Source organism: Armigeres subalbatus, chromosome 2 (assembly GCF_024139115.2).
Source record: "Armigeres subalbatus isolate Guangzhou_Male chromosome 2, GZ_Asu_2, whole genome shotgun sequence".
Lineage (NCBI taxonomy): Eukaryota > Metazoa > Arthropoda > Insecta > Diptera > Culicidae > Armigeres > Armigeres subalbatus.
In genome coordinates, this window is record NC_085140.1 from 156,348,136 (window position 1) to 156,365,375 (window position 17,240).

At 37.5% G+C, this 17,240-nt stretch overlaps 1 protein-coding gene across 2 annotated transcripts; it reads right to left on the minus strand.

Moving 5' to 3' along the window:
* Positions 1-1,233: 1,233 nt before the first annotated feature.
* LOC134211062 (ubiquitin-conjugating enzyme E2 N) lies at positions 1,234-17,234 on the minus strand. 2 transcript variants are annotated; one of them, XM_062687631.1, is made up of 2 exons: positions 16,103-17,234; positions 1,234-1,450 (listed from the first exon to the last, which is right to left on the minus strand). In XM_062687631.1, exon 1 carries the CDS (start codon positions 16,984-16,986, stop codon positions 16,531-16,533), a length of 456 nt encoding a protein of 151 aa, XP_062543615.1. In that variant the 5' UTR covers positions 16,987-17,234; the 3' UTR covers positions 1,234-1,450; positions 16,103-16,530. The 2 variants fall into 2 exon arrangements, with proteins under 2 accessions (XP_062543615.1, XP_062543616.1); XM_062687632.1 differs by having other exon boundaries at positions 1,234-1,468.
* Positions 17,235-17,240: the final 6 nt, after the last annotated feature.

Consider the following 17,240-nt stretch of genomic DNA (forward strand, 5'->3'; position numbering starts at 1 on the left):
GATGGCGCTGCGTCCGTATGTACTGCCACAATCAGTTGAGTAGATGGCAGTAGTGGGCCAACGTATATCAATTCAAAAGTTTACACAGGATTTTCGATAAAATTTGTTCTAGCCTAAATATCTGTTATCTGTGGTTTAAGCGACAATGTATTTCACACGTTAAAGCTGCCTTTTGAATAGCTACTCAATCAACTTTTTATTATTGACTAATTTTGTATCTTGACGAAGTTGTTTCTAAACGGATATTTTGTATAAACAAGTTTATTTACCTAATTATTGTGATTTAATGATCTATTAGTTCGACTCGATGATGATGGTGGGTTTTTATATAGTTGACGTAATTTTGTTTAGACTTTTTTTTGTAGTCTACAAAAGATTGAGTCTATTACATATACAGCGCGCGTATTACATATATAGATGATTTTTCACATTTATGTACAATTGTACAAGTTTCGAGCTGTTTGAAGGATTCTTTAGATTAGTAGTAAGTCATCTGGTAGATTATTTAACTCGCGACAGAACTCAGAACTTTTAAATTACAAATTAATACAAATAATTTATATCTGAAGAAATAATCGGATCGTCGGATCTGCTTATTTGTTTGCAAATCTGATTAAATTGATCTTAATTAATCATCTTAAAGATGTAGGGGTATGTGGCGGGACCATCATCATCATCATCAACAGTCTGGTTACAAAAAAGGTAAAACGATAAGATTATACTGGTTTTAAAATGAACGATTATCGGGATATCAGTTAGGAAATTGGAAAGAAGAGTTGCTTTTCTAAAGTGTTTTTATTACGTTTCTCAAATGTACAATCCTTGCGCCTTCTTGCACTTATATTGAATTCATCATATTTCTTGCAGTTTTGCACTCCCTACCTTAATTAGTCAAATTGAATTAACTAAATAGAGATTTATATTAGTAGTATTCATATATAGTCGAGTAAAACCGTCTGCTATTCAAGTCGGTTAATAGCATTAGCGTCGTTTTGTTTCTTTCTGCTTTTGTGGTGTCTCGGAATTTTCATTCTATTTTTTTCCTTTTAACACGCGTTTTAATAGAAAAACAAGAAAAAAAGTGATATAGACATACAAATCTAGTACCCAAACAAGAGATCTTGAAACCTATCGTACACTTTTTATTCTATTTTTCATATTTTATTTATCTATTTCGATTCAAAAGGACATTCAGATTCAGTTTCGACAATAATAAATCAAAAGAGTGGGTGCTTTTTTGTGTAGTTTACTGCAGGTTTTTTTTATTTTTCTATTTTTTTCGGCTTTTTATGCTTTTGTAATGAAATAATTTATTATTACGATTATAGAGTAATGCAGCGGGCGTTGTAACATGAAATTATACTCGAACTATGTGTGAGCGCAGATCGATTGGACCGGTCCCTTTTTTGATATCACAAAGCCATGGAAAGATATGCGGAACCTGGATTATCTGAAAAAAGAGAGAATACTACATTGAAATAGTAATGCAAACTTAGTATAATTATTGATATTTCGTCCCACGAAAGAGTCTACAGGGCGGCAAATGGAATCTTTTCAATTTTATGCTATATTAATTCAAGCAAAATATTTACACGTGGTTTAGAGTAAAAGAAATAAAAAAAATGGTAGAATGTGGATAAATCTATATAGAGTGAATGTGATGACACCTAAATTATTTTGCTTATTTTCCTAATTAGTGCATACGTGGCTTTGTCGCTATAACTCATTAGTATAGCCATATTGAGCCATATGAAATGCATATTCTAATTTTTAAAACATTCGCCAAGCGGTTTTATCTAAAATAATGCGAAATATGGAATGAAGCGCAAAAATCATGACACCATCGAGAGCCTGTTTTTGAAAATAAGCTCAATTGTTTTGTTTAAAGCGCGGTACCCAAATAATCATTACAAACGACAGAATAGTTAACGGCTCGATACAAATGGCACCAACCTAAGCAACGAATAAAGGACCATGAGACCAGCTTGAGACATGAAACTGCAAGTTGCTTGGTTTCGGAGGGTGTGACATAATAGATCCATTAATTTTTGTACTACCTATTCATACGCGTACAGTTTTTTCAGCATCTAACAATACACTTTGTTAGATTTTCGTTGAAAGATTGACCACACGAAGATCAACACGACGAGACCTCCAGGTTATTATCGGCAACATGGACGCTCAGGTAGGGAGAGGACATGTATGGACCGGTGGACGGAACGGATAGTCTGCATATACCGTATCGATTATCGAATGATAACGATGCATAAACTTTGTATCCTCCCATGAAATGGTAGTCCGGAACACTTTTTTTCATCGCATAGCCACATGTAGATCATCTAGCCAAGAAACGGAAAACCTCGCGGTTAAACTTTGCGCGACTATGCTACAAAACGGTAGACTGTATCGAAAAACTATGCGTAGCAGCTGGAAGTGACACTATAATTCCAATGGAAGAGCAGGCGCAACTTCTATTGAAGAAATCTTCGAGCGCCTTTTCAATGATTCCAAAACCAGCGCAGCTGGTAATGTAGAGTAAAATGGGGCAAGATAAGTCAGGGCCGTCTATGAGCATCGTATACATTTTGATGCAAAGATTATGCCTTTTTCTAGAAGAATAATTTAGTTCTACGTTATTGTCACTCGATTCGATGTGGAAATTTCATTTTGGTAGAGTATGGCAAGGTAAAATATTTTCACACAATTCCTATGAAACGTGTAATCTCGTCGAACAATGTGAAATTTGAACAATTTTAGTAATATAGTGAAAGTATCATATGTAATGTAATACTGACTGCTTTGATCGAAAATTAGACATTCTTACATGAACTTGCAAAAAACAAAACCAGTTAGGCATGCCCCAAACAAAAAGTAATGATAAAACGCATTGTTCTCGTTAATTTTGTGTTGCGTACCATCTTTTGCCCCCCAACTCCCCCGCGTTTGGAACTTTTTAGAATGAATTTATCATGTGGTATGTATACTACCACTCGCATAACAGTTCCATTTGAGTTTTCATCACTTCTGAGTTAACCCAAAGAGTAGTGGTCATTTCTAATGTACTTATTTAATCCTTATTCATATTGCTATCAGAAATCAAGGTGGGTGTGGTCCTTGATTTCAATCTAGGATAAAAATCACAAAAGCATGAGGATTAATACTCCTGGCAACGCCCATCTTTACCGTAACTTGGGAGGGAAAGCAAGTGTTGGTGTAGTACTTACTTAGCGAGAGACCCCCGACTCAGCGACACCCTCATAAGTACCACGGAGTTGGATATTGGGGAAGGTATTCGTTGGGTCAGGATGCCTTACACCGTAACACACCACGCAAAAGTGTCTACCCAGCGTTACGGGGGGACTAAGTTTTTATTTCTGCAATCCACCTAGCGGTGATGGTGCCTTTCTCGACCTTCGTAAAATGTGTTTGCTTGAAAGTAGATGAGCTAGTAGCTAGGAGTAAAAATGAAAAACTTCTTTGTCCGTTCTATGAAAATCGGATTATTTCAAGCAAAGATATTGTAGATCCAGTTGAAAATGCGAGATCTCGGTTCGGTTTTCAACTTGATGTACAATATGCTAATAAGAAATTCGACAATTTTTTTTTGCATTTCTAATCTTTTTGATGTACATACCCCTTTTTTATTTTACCCAGTTATATATTTTAAGGATATCACATTTGGATGTTTGTTAAACTGAAGCTCTGACTACACAAAAAGAAAACGAAAATGTCATTCCCATCGAGCGAGCGAAGGGCAATATTTGTTATGATATAAATCTCATGACCGTCCTTCTGCCTAACTCCTGCATCCGATGGTTCGTTTTCGGAGAGAAATTATAGCCTTTCGGTACAACTTTGTAGCACAAGAAAGGCAAAAAGTATTTTGGCCATAATTTCTAAGGTAATAGTCCAAGCTGGCCAATTTTCAATAGAAAATAATAGAATAGGATTCCGCGTCTGATGCAATTTGTTGTGAGTAAATCGGTTGAGGGTAAGTGCATTAAAAATGAGCTAGACTTTATTACGCGCTTTTTTATAACATAAAGTATTTTGGCCATAATTTTGTGCCCATAGTCCGATCTTCCAAATTTTCAATAGAAAACAATACGACAGGATCCCGCGTCGAATGGAACCTGTTGCAAGTAAACCGGTTGAGGATAAGTACCAAAAAAGTGAGCTAAACTTTTCGCACTTTTGGTGCGCGCACACACATACATACATACACACACAGAGACATCATCTCAGTTCGTCGAGCTGAGTCGATTGGTATACAGCACTATGAATCTCCAGGCCTTCTGTAAAATTTTGGTTTTGGATCGAACATATAGCCTTTTCGTATACTTTGTAGACAAAAGGCAAAAATAGTGTTTCGGCCATAACTTCCGATCCCATATTTCGATCTGGCCAATGTTCAATAGGACACATTGGGACAGGATTATGCGTCGAATGCAACTTGTTGCGAGCAAATAATCTGAAGATAAATGCCTAAAAATAAGTGACTTTCTTCACGCGATTTTTTTTGTAAAAGTTTGCATTTTAGCCATAACTGGCCAATTTTCAATAGGAAACAATAGGGCAGGAATCTGCGTCGAATGCAACTTGTTGCGTGTAAATCGATCAAGGTTAGTTAGTTAGTGATTTTTCTATTTAAAAAAGTAGTTTGTATAACTTCCGATCCCATAGTCCGACCTGGCCAATTTTCAATAGGAAACAATGGGAAAGGATTCTGCGTCGAATGCAATTTGTTGCGAGTAAATTGGTTGAGAATAAGTGCCTGAAAAATGAGTGACATTTTTTGTGTCGTTTTGTGCGCGCGCACACACACACACATACACACACAGACATCACCTCAATTCGTCGAACTGAGCCGATTGGTATATAACACTACACTGAAATCAAATCCACAATATTTTTTATGTGCGTGAAACATATAGAAGCAAATCTGCTTTCCTAAACTCAATTTTATGTGCAGCATTTAAAGTCTATTCATTGCCAATAGAATTTAAAAGGAAACATATGAAATACGGATGTCAAGCATTTATGATTTTGTTATGGTTGCACTACAGTGTAGGTGCTCACGGGAAGTGAGTTATCGAGTACGACAAATAATGATCTGATTGTTTGAGATGAATGTTGCATGGGAAGGAAATAAAGTTCAGAAGTATCTTGTTCGTTAACTGAAACGCACGTTTTTTATATTTTAGTAATCACGGTATCAAAGGTATATTATCTATTTAATTCGATTGTTGGTCTTATCAGTGGCGACGAGGAGCAAACTTTTATCATTTTTTGTTTTTTCGCGTGTGAAAACGAGATTTTTCTTTTTAATTTGTGAAAAAAAAAATACCAATAATTTCACCATACATTCCCAGATTTGATTGGTTTTGCTATTTGGCATTTTGGAACAACGGGAGACAATAGCAGACAATAGTGCTTTTATTTAATAAATGGTGTTTTCTTTTGTCAAAGTGTGTGAATTGCGATTTTGTTTATTTTTTTGTTATTATTCAAAAGATAAATGAACATTATAAAATGTTACAATTGTATTTAGGATACACGCCATTTTTATTTTGAGTTTATTTTTAGTTTCCTTTTTTGTTTGAGCATCAGAATCCATTTTACATCGGTTTTGTGATTTTTTTTCTTTTGTGTTTATCAATCAAAGCAACCGAGGCTTCCAGCACAGCGCCACTCGCAGAATTCATCTTTTGAGTTCATCCAAATCACCTGTGGCATTTGTTGTTGTGAATACGGGACGGAGCACGGCTGATACTGGACGTTTGACAGCAGAGCAAGAGGAATCGAGAAAATTGAGAAGCAGTAAACAAAAATTACGATCCTCGATTTTATTACCTGCTTCGAAGGATACAGCGACAACCGCCTGGGCTTCTAGTACAGCGAAGAGTGCTCCAGAGTGTATTGAGTATTGACACTGCATTTCGACTGAGTTGCTGTTTGTTTTGTTTATTGGTGCAGCCAGGTTTATATCTTGTGTCCGACCGGCTCGAGCCCCGAGTGGATGAAGTTGGTCGTTTTTGCTCTCAGTGGATAATTTTAGAAAAAGAAGGTAAGTGATTTTAATTAATTTTGTAGTCCGGTATTTTGGAAATTCAACAATTTGATATTTTTGTGCCTTTTTCTTTTATTCTTGTTTTATAAAGTATGTCGGTGTCAACAACAGTGGAACCTTTCTTGCCTAATTCAATTCCGTTTGCTCAATATGTGGAGCAACTTGAATACGTTTTTTTAAATAACAATGTTCCAGAAACGAGATACAAAACCTCTTTCTTGGCTGTTTGTGGAGTTACGGTTTTCTCCGAAATTAAAAAGCTTTTCCCGGGTCAGGAAGTGAAAAATCTCGCTTAACTTTTCAAAAGGACCTAAGTAACATTTTTTTCATGAATTAATTTGAATACTGCAATCAATAGCTTTCTTGTTGTTCTGTTGATTGCGCTATTCAAATGATTTCATGAAAAAAATGTTACTTAGGACCTTTTGAAAAGTTAAGCGAGAAATCTTTCGTATCAACAGATTGTAGAGGCGCTACAGAAGAGATTTGACAAAGTTGATTCCGAGGTTATTCACAGTTTCAAGTTTTGGCGTAGAAGACAAGGCAAATATGAAAAGTCGGAGGATTTTGTTATAGCGGTAAAGGTTCTTGCGGAACAGTGTGGTTTCGGCAACTTTAAGGATAGGGCCATTCGCGATCTTCTTGTTATTGGTGTGCTTAATAGCGATCTACAGAAACGGCTTTGTGATGAAGATGATTTGACAGCAGTAAGAGCAGAAAAGATAATTTTAAACCATGAGATCTCCAATAACAGAACTAGCGTTTTAAAAAGTGATGATGAGCGAAATACTTCAATAGTGGCTCGTTTAGGTCAGAGAGACACACGTTCACGATCTAAACATAGATACCGGGGCAGTAGTAGGAGTAGTAACCGTAGTGTTTCTTTCTCGCCTAGGAAAAGATATTATGACAGAAAGTATAATGACGGAAAACCTCTTTATTTGTGTTCATTTTGTAAAAAGCGTGGACATACTAGGAAGTTCTGTTACCGGTTAAATGGTGGAAATACGAATCAGGCTGATGTTAAATTTTTGGGATCACCAAAACCCTCAACCTCCGGAGGTTCTTCGGGTCATTTCAAAAGATCGGTGCCATCAGAAGATGATGATGATGATATGCCATGCATGATGATCGCGTCGGTTAATCGCATCAACCAAGCCTGTTACGTCGAAGTACTTGTAGAGAAAACTAGGTTATCAATGGAAATAGACTGCGGCTCTGCTGAAACAGTTATTTCTGAAAAGTTATATTTGAGGTGTTTCAAAAAGCAAGAGCTATTACCTTGCAGCAAAAGTTTAGCAGTGATTGACGGTAAGAAGTTGAAAGTTCTGGGGAAAATGAAGGCATCAATTCAAATAGATAACCAGAAGCATTTGCTGCATCTTGTCGTATTGCGATGCGACGTTGATTTTGTGCCGCTAATGGGGCGGAGTTGGCTGGATTGGTTTTACAAGGGATGGAGAAACGTTTTTGCGAAGCCTGTAACAGACGACGAAAATATCCATATGCTACAAGAGCAGAGTTTTATAGACATGCTAAAGTATTTCTCTCGGAGGCAGAGTGGTTTCGGCACACAAGTGGCAGCTGAAGTTTTGTGATGAGTCTCGCCGGAAAACGTTACCTTCTTTTGTTTTCCATGGAGAGACCGAACGACAGGGTACAAGAAAGCGTCACAGAGAAGAAATGGCTGATTTATCGTCCTCCGAGCCTGATTTTTATGGATTTGCGTCTTTTATTTACGGCGAAGAGGATTCAAATGAAAATGAAGTGCCTGAGAGTGAGGCGATACAAGATCTCAGGAGATCGAAAAGAAAATTGAAGAAGAAGCGAAAAAGTGAATACGAATATTACTGAGAAAGGATACAATTTTGAATTAGTTGCATAATTATTTTATAGTTTATATTCAAGTTTGTCTTGAGTTCTGAATTCTGAATCGATGTTAGTTAGCTTAAGGAGGAAGGAGTTGTTATGGTTGCACTACAGTGTAGGTGCTCACGGGAAGTGAGTTATCGAGTACGACAAATAATGATCTGATTGTTTGAGATGAATGTTGCATGGGAAGGAAATAAAGTTCAGAAGTATCTTGTTCGTTAACTGAAACGCACGTTTTTTATATTTTAGGCATCACGGTATCAAAGGTATATTATCTATTTAATTCGATTGTTGGTCTTATCAGATTTATTAGATTTGAGGATATAGGGTAACCGGCGGTGATGTTGGCCCTGGATGTAACATTGGCTCTTCACGCAAATTAATCAATATTTCAGCGATAATACGTCGATTTGTAGGGAGATATTAACCACTGCTTCTATAGAAAAGTGTATCAAACATATATCTGCTTCATAACTCTAGATTTATACACTTCTTAAACTATTACAAGCATTTATCTTGCGTGAAAAATCACTTTGACTCGGTTTTTTAGCAGCCATGTTTCGTTGACTTATGCAGGCTGGCTGTACTAGAGTTTTTCTTTTGCCCAATAAAAGAGTTTTCTGAATGAACATACCTGCTTTCGCACATCAGATGAATGGATAACAACCACACTATGTCAGATATCATTTTTATTTCACAATTTCCATTAGTATAGCGACATAATTAACCAAAACTTTTTTGGACAATACTGGGGGCACCCGTAGCCAAATGGTGGCATGTGCTTTCGATTTGTAGCACTACGTTAGTATAGGTGAAACTCTAAAATCAAAACATTCTCACCAATAACCCGTACTGGAGAAAATAACCGAAAGCTGCAGATAGAATATCCGATGCTTTCGATTAGGTTGCTGAGAATTTTTGTAAAAACAGGTTAATCCACTCAGCGGTTAAGTTTCATTCGCAAATTACATAACGCTAAACTCAACCCACACCAAGCCTTTAGTAATGCTTCATGTATGGTAGGATTCTGAAATTTATAAAGTCCTTAACGCTCAGACAAGTACCCTCCCACAACCTGAAACATCATATAGTTTGTAAATGGGCCCTCATGATGCTTTTCTCGAATCACGATATAATCGCTTTCATTCGCAGAACATACCAAAAATAATTGCCTACCTTACGGCTTCCAAACACGATTCAAGCATCAACCTTTCGTGGTTCGATACACCATTTTCTTCATAATTTCGCAAATAAATGATTAAATTAGTGTATGAATATTTAGTTTTATCATCTTTCGCACGAATCCTACAAACATTTTCTCAAATCATAATGGAAAGATACAATGGATCGTATGTTTCATTAGATAAACTTTCAACGTCATTTCATGTGAATAATTTCAAGTCAAATTACTTGACAAATACCTTCATCATAATTTAGATTTATTATTGCTTGCAAAAAGCATTTTGATCTGTAAAATGATACCGAAAAGTATTCTTTCAACTCGGGAAGTTGAAACACGTGAGAGTTTTGAGAGGATTCACAGCAGCTGATCGATATAGAGAGGAGTGGAATCAAACGCACGTACCAATCATAAAACTTCAATGCAGGCAGAGTTAAAAACAAGCATCCAAAAATTTTATTTATGAATAATTGTGTAATAATATCAGGTAGTTGGCACAGTTATAACTGTTTATGCACAGTACAAAGCAAGGAATTGCCTAGAATAAGTTTTACAATTGGCTTTCTTTAGTAGTGCGTTATGCACCATCCCCACCTAAAGCGTTGTTTACGTTTTGGAAAAAAATTTCTTGGAGAGTATCGCAAGAGCGAGAGCAACACAACTGCCATGGTTTCAACTAGCAGTAAATCTCAAAATTATGCGGCAGTCAATAATTAACGTATGCAATTTGTTTGAAGGTACAACATGAGGGCTAGAACATGTAGCTTTTTTGAAAATGCAGTTTTTAATACAGTTTTCATTTTTTTAAACTTCTACACTTGCAAATATGGTAAATATTTGGGAAATAAACAATTCATATAATAGTATTTTCGTTAGCATGTCCTTGGTAAGCGTGCTATTGGGGGGAACTGAAACCTCTGAAACGCACTCTCACAGTCAGTGTGGTAGTATTTTACATGCAACCAATTAGAATTCACGCTCAATAAGATGATTTGATTTTCTCTATTTGTTTGCATGCTGCCTTTATTTAACGCAAGCAAAATGACTGGTACTTTAAACATCATCCATCTTTATCTCTCGTATGTTCGAAATCAACACTCACTCGTCCCAAGTGGGCTGAAAAATTATCCACATGATAGGGACAAGGATGCCGACCTTTTGTCCATTTCTCTCGAGACTTTCGCTGGTTTAAATGAGATATTGCGGACATTTATCGTCGTCTTTTGCTATTTGGCGTCAAAACCAAATGTAAGCAAGCTGGCTGGTGGAATAATTCTGGTTGGAAATGCAATATATGAAAATTTATAACGATAAATGTGCTCAACCGTAGCATAATGGGCCAAGGTTTGAGCCGTTACCCCTATTTTGAATGTATTTACCCATAGTTGACCAGCTATCAATCCGCGCACATAAAAATCAAAAGCGTTTCTATAAATGATTCTTATTATACCGAAATGGCGGAGGAGCGAATTAGAAAGTTGCTCTTACATTCTTAGCATTTTTGTGTAGTTTATTAGAGGTAATGTTTCCTGATTTATGTTTATTTTACTTATAAAGTTGTTGAAAACATTGCCACAAAATTGGGCACAAGAGTTGGGCAGCGATCAATCATGTATTGTATCCAGATATATGGACTGGACAAAAAACGTAAGCTAAAAAACAAACATGTTATCCAATTTGCTATAAATATTTTTTCGATTATAGAACTTTAAATTACATATACCGCGTATTCCGCTTGCAGGTTGCTGGTAATCAATAGCTGATATGGGTTGCAACCTCTGCGAACTTCAGTTCTACGCGAAATGCCGCATGTTTCCGCAGCAGTCAACACCGTCTGGGAAGTCCGTCGACGAATGGCAATAGACAACTTCTTCAATCCACTCATTCAGCGTAGAGGAATCAGCATTTCTAATAAAGCAAACATTGGTCTTCTGGTGCTGATAATCCGAGAGCGCAAATTAGTAACAACGAAGCAACAACAACAGTTGCCGAAGGTGTTATCTTCCTCCGGCAGCTGTTGTCGCTTCATAACTTTTTGCTCCCGGATTATCAGCACCGAATCGTGAGAACAAACTAAATAATTCGAGATGAGATGAAGAATCATATTGAAGCTTTACGATCGTGGTTGGTTCGACTCGAAATTACTGCTTGAAGCTTCGGATCTCCGGAAGCCGTTAAATAGGTTCAGTTTAAAGTATTCGAAATAGTGTTTGGAGCTCAAATACGTTGCCAATATCAAGAGTAAAGGGGCGTGTTTCTACGATGGCCATCACTGAAAATAGCAACGGATTGGCTGATTTTGGTAAAATAATTCAAAAAGGCGAATAATCGCGCAGCGTCTTCATCTTCATCGGGTTCCTATAGCGGAAAAATCATCAACTATCTCGTTGAGCCAGAAGGTTTCCATGTCGTATTTCGCCCAGTAAATGGAACAAGTCCGACCACCTGTCGAACCAAGGATGATTTGCAAAATATCGAAGCCAAACTCAGATTTGAAAATTTGTTAAAAGCATCTTGTTTACGTTTCTCAATGTTTCCCAAACTGCAACATTTGCGAATATCTAAAATAAATATTTTCATCTCTGCGCAATTCTTATTTTTGTAAAATTCGAAAAAAAAACTAAATCAGCTTGAAACGGTTTTAATAACAGGTCTAATGATTGATATTGGCTGCTGCACTTAAAATATATTAAAAGGAGCCAATGAAAAATATTTCACATGCATTCAAATTTTATTTATGCTTGCACATAAAATATAAGAGAATTAATAATAAAGTACATATGCAAAGCTTGATTGCAAAAATATATGTGCAGTGCACATATATTTTAGATGCGAAATTATCTCAGTGTATGTCTCAGGGCCTTCTATAAAAAGTTTGTTTTTGGAGCGATCATATAGCCTTTACCGTATACTTAGTATAGAAAGGCAAAAATGTTCATGTTTTTAAAAACCTTATTTTCTAAAGCTGATTTCATATAAAAAAAATCAAGTTATCACCAACTTTTGCTAATTTATCTGTTTTTCAGAATCATTTTATTTTTATGATATTTTTTCATTGTCAAGTCGTTCATTGGACTATACTTTAACAGTGTGCGGGGTTACTTAGAGAGAAAATAGCATAATAGCGGTAAAATTATGGGGTGCACTATTTTGATAGATTTTCAAGTTATGAAAACTAACCACTAAATATTTGGGTTGAACTTGTTATCGTTCTAAACAAAATATCATAACGTTCAATGTAATAATATTTATGTTGTTTATGTACAAGGATTTTACAACTCGAATAGTTGTGCTGTTTAAAATTAAACAAACTTTTTTATTTTGGAATACAAAATTGATGAAATGGATAAAGTTCTTCAGCTCTAAATCCATGTGCTATTTTCAGTCTACTTCATAATTGCAATTGGAAACAAATAGCAGGAAGGGATATTTAAGCGAAGATGATGTTAAGAAGCACGTAATGGATATCTCTAACTCCAGTTCATTCGTCGTTAAAGTGACTAAACTCGTTCCTCGTGGAAAGCATATAAACGATTTGTCTTTCGTGTCCTTCAAAGTGACTGTGCCTAAATCTGCAACGAATGAAGTTAGCGACCCATGGTATTGGCCAGAAGGAATCTCCATCTGTCCGTTCGAGCCCAACCCAAAAAACGGATCAGCAGTACCCTTGTGAACTTGGATTAAACAACCATGCCATGTTCAACTCTTCTCCGCATCTGGGACGCACATCAACAAGCACCATGGAAGCCCTGAGGCCCCCCATCACAGCCCAGACCCTCCAGCCTTCGCTCATCAGTTGTCCCGGTCCTGTGTTTGGGTCGGGTATAGGGGTCTTCCAAGCTATGCTACCAGGCAAGTACAAACAGCTTGAGAATGTTATCCGCTCTGATGATGTCTTACCTAACAACCTACGATTAACAATTGGCCCCCACGATCGATCCTTCTGCACTGACGGGTTCTCTCTTTACCTGGGATGCACAATGTCTAGCACTATGGAAGCCCCGAAGCCTCCCAGCACAGTCCAGACCATCCAGCCTGCGCTCATCAGTCATCCCGGCCCTGTGCCTGGGGCAGTTGTATGGGTCTTCCAGCCTGCGCTCACATTCAAGTACAGTGATCCTAGGAACTTTGCACGCTCTGATGATGTTCCGTCCTACAGCCCTGGTCTCCACCTCACTCACGTTCAATCAAAATTCAGTATCTCGATCTCATCACTTCTGGGGCGCACAACACTTAGCAATATGAAAGTTCCGAAGCCCCCATCACAGTCCAGATCATCCAGCCAGCACTCATCAGTCGTCCCGGTCCTGTGTATGGGTCAGACTTTATTTGCTCTGATGACTTACTTGCTCGTAGCCCAGACAAATCTACTGCGGTCCCGCTCTCGAATACAGCTGATCATCAAATCCTAGTTTATTATCAAAATGTGAGAGGATTACGGACGAAGATTGATGAGTTTTTCGTCGCAGTAATAGATCAGGAGTACGACGTCATCGTTCTGACAGAAACATGGCTGCATGATGTCATCAATTCCGTCCAGTTGTTTGGCCAAGAATATATCGTTTACCGCAAAGATCGTGATCCAAGTATTTCAGATACTAATAAGTCTAAATATGATAATTTTAGTTCTTCAAATCATTCTGGACTTTGTAACAATTGATCTATCAAATACCAAATACGCTCGGTACAAAATTGATACATAAGAAAAATGCAGAGAATTCCAACACTTCCCAAAGCCACAGGAGGTTTTGGAGGAACATAGGAATTGTTTAGATGAAACCTGTTATACAGAAATAACTAAGATAGAGATTCAAAGTAGGACTTGGATGAGTCTGGAATTAAACCTCCTGTTTATAAGGCAGAAGCGGTAATTATTATACTACCCAGCTCGTTGCCAGAGAAGAATCTAATTCCTGAACCATTTTTTTTAAGTGGTGCAATCTTGTGGGGTTTAATGTGCCATCCAGACTACGAGCTATATCACCTGATATAGAGTAGCTTGGCATCAAAGTTCGCAGATCTAATTTTCACTGCAAATAAATCGTATGACGTCTCATATCAAGATTTACTATAACAAGCAGCTATATCACCAGTCTGAATGTAGTCTAACCTACAATAATTAAAGGAGAAATCAATCAAAAACTCTACTCTTTCGGAAAATCGATTGAATTGGCAAATTCGCATACGGGCATTGCTTTGCAGATTTATTTCGTAAAAGTGGCGATTGTAAGCCCCCTTCCTTTCCTAATAACAAATTTTGAATGAATGTTGAAGTGTGACTCCAACTAATTAAGTAGGGTTTTGAATTAGGGGCAGTAGGGGCAATATGAACATACGGGGTAATATGAGCCACCCTCATTTTGAGCTTATTGACAAGTTTTATCATGTAAAAGTTATATGATCTTTAAGAGCATGCTCCACATATGCATCAACGTGAAAACCGCATCAAAATTCAATTCAAACATGAAAATACACTTGAAAATGCAAATTTCCGCTGCATAGGCAAAATTATTATATAAGATTTGGAGTTTATAAATAAGGTTTTGACACAAAACTGATGAAAATACAGGTCAAAAATACACCACAATCAAAAGATATATTAAAATTGAATATTGTACACACATGTTTGTATTGATACAAATCTGAATTTATCATAAGTTTTTTATTCCAAAACCAGTATCTATGGGGCAATATGGGCATACGTGCACAGAGCAAGATATCAGGCCTTAAAATGCGAACGATTTCAAATTTCAGTAGTCAAATACAAGAATATTATCATATATGTAAGATTCATTACGGAAAAATTACAACAGCGCATTACTGCGATTGAAACAGAAAAAATGACCATTGGCCAATTGAAATATGGCGATGAAATACGGTGAATATGGCAAATCGGTTCAGTCCGCTGTTGTGCGGTATTTTTTTAATTTTATTTGGTATGGAATACTCACTGTTGTAGGAATATCATATTCTTCCATATTACGATACTTTTTTCGCCTAAATAAACGTTTTGGATGGGTGACCCATACTGCCCCATATGGTGGCCCATATTGCCCCGTATAGTCGGGGAACACACATTGAAATCAATACATTTTCAAAAGTGCATTCCAACAATTTCCAAACGCATTTTTCGACATTCATCGACGATCGATTTTTGAGATTTTCAGCGCTTTTCGGAACGATTTCCTTAGGTGGCCCATATTGCCCCGATCACCCCTATCTAAAAAAAGGTTGTATAAACTTCGAAGGTGAATACCTGTTTACATAGGAAACTATAAAGTAAATTATAACCAATTTTGAGCACATGCAACCGCATGCGTTGAACAATCATCAAATGCTTTACCCCAGCAAGCCTTTGGCACAGCAGAGTGTGATTGATTCACACTCTATACAAATCCGCCCAGCCCGTTGTTGGGGGCATAGAATGTGATGTTCTTGATAATAAATAAGGTGGGCTCGCTTGACTGTGGATATACAACAGTAAAGCACATGTGAAGATAACACAAATCAAGTATCCAAAAGATATTCAATTTACAGAAAAGAGCTAACCGCGGAGGAGGTTGGTACTCGGATTCTGATGGGTTTTCTGCAAACGTGACCTGTGGTGGTCTTGTTGTGAGGGGGTTATCACGCCTATCTAGAGAGTGAGGGTTCCAGTCCCTCCAAGACACGTGGATTCTTTTTCGCAAATTTCATATTTTAATATCAATTTGTCCATTTCGTAACATGTGCTGTGCTGCTGTGCATATATTTATCAAAAAAATAAACTGATTTTCGTACGGCCGAGTTGCCGAATAATATGCAATTAATTGTTTACCAATTTTATAGTTCGTAGAAATCGTCGCGCAATCAAATACCATCTTTGCAACCGTTTTATCAAACGTCACCTTACAACATTCGAGCCAAAAGAACATCGCATTATAGCTAATTTGAGAAACTTTCTAATCTCGATGCGTATCTCCAAATGATTGCCAACATACCTTCAATTTCTGTTGCGGCCGTGTACTTTCTGCTTCAGCTGCTGATGAACAGTGCCGTTTCTACTTTTGCTGTGGGGGATGCTCGCCGCGGTCGTGTAAAATTTTTCTTTGTTGTCTGTTTTAGCTGTTTTTCTTCTTGCATATATTGACTGATTGGCGAAGCAGTTTGTTTTCGCTGTGTGTGTTTAAAATAGCTGATAGATGAACTTTACACTAGAACTTTTGCGTAAATTGGATTTATATTCGAAAACCGGGAGGTTTAGCTCCAATTGCGATTTTGTTCTTCTTTTAGTTTTTCTGCTGTATGCATCGCCGCTTTAAACATCTGTGTGAATCATTGTGTTTGTATTTTTGCTTTAATAAAATAATTTAATTAAAACTTCGCGCCCGTTCGTCCGTGTCTTCTGTCTCGCCCGCGGATAGTTCCTTTAGTTGTCCACAGCGTACCGCTGGGTCCATTCCTTGGCATTCCGGATTGCTTCCGCTTCGTTGACCTTCCAAAGTTCAGCGACATCGTTTGCGAGCGGATCGTCCGGATTTGGGGCACTAAGCAAGGCTTGGATGGAAAGAAGCACCGTGCGTATTTGCAGCGCCGGACTCCACTTGTCTTTTAGAATATCTAAACAGATCCGTCCCAGCCGGTCAATGTTTGGATGATAAATTTTCGTTATGAATCGAACTTTTGGGGCGGACATGGGGTAATCCTCAGGTAGAAACAGTTCCAGTTTGAACAGTCCTCCCTCAAAGGGGGAATCGTCTGGACCAAACACAATTACATGGAAATAGCGAGCATTTTGCTCATCTGGAACAGCGCTAATCCCCGGAACGGGCTCCTGCATCAAACGTTGAGTTTCTTTGATTATTCTACGAGGGAGAGCAGCCATCTTTTCTCCTCCGAAGTCTTTTCGGGCTTCTTCACTTCCCGGAAAAATAACTGGATTTCCACTACGCAGACACGCAATATTCTTGTGCTTAATACTAGGTGAACAAGCCACGCGATTTTTCGTACTTTGCAACCGAATTTTCTGCTATTTGTATTTGCAGAACACTTTTTTATTTTCGCAATTTACTGCTGCGATTTCTCAAAATCGAATGAATGAATGATGGCGACGACGTCTCTCGTTGGTTGGTGCGGTAA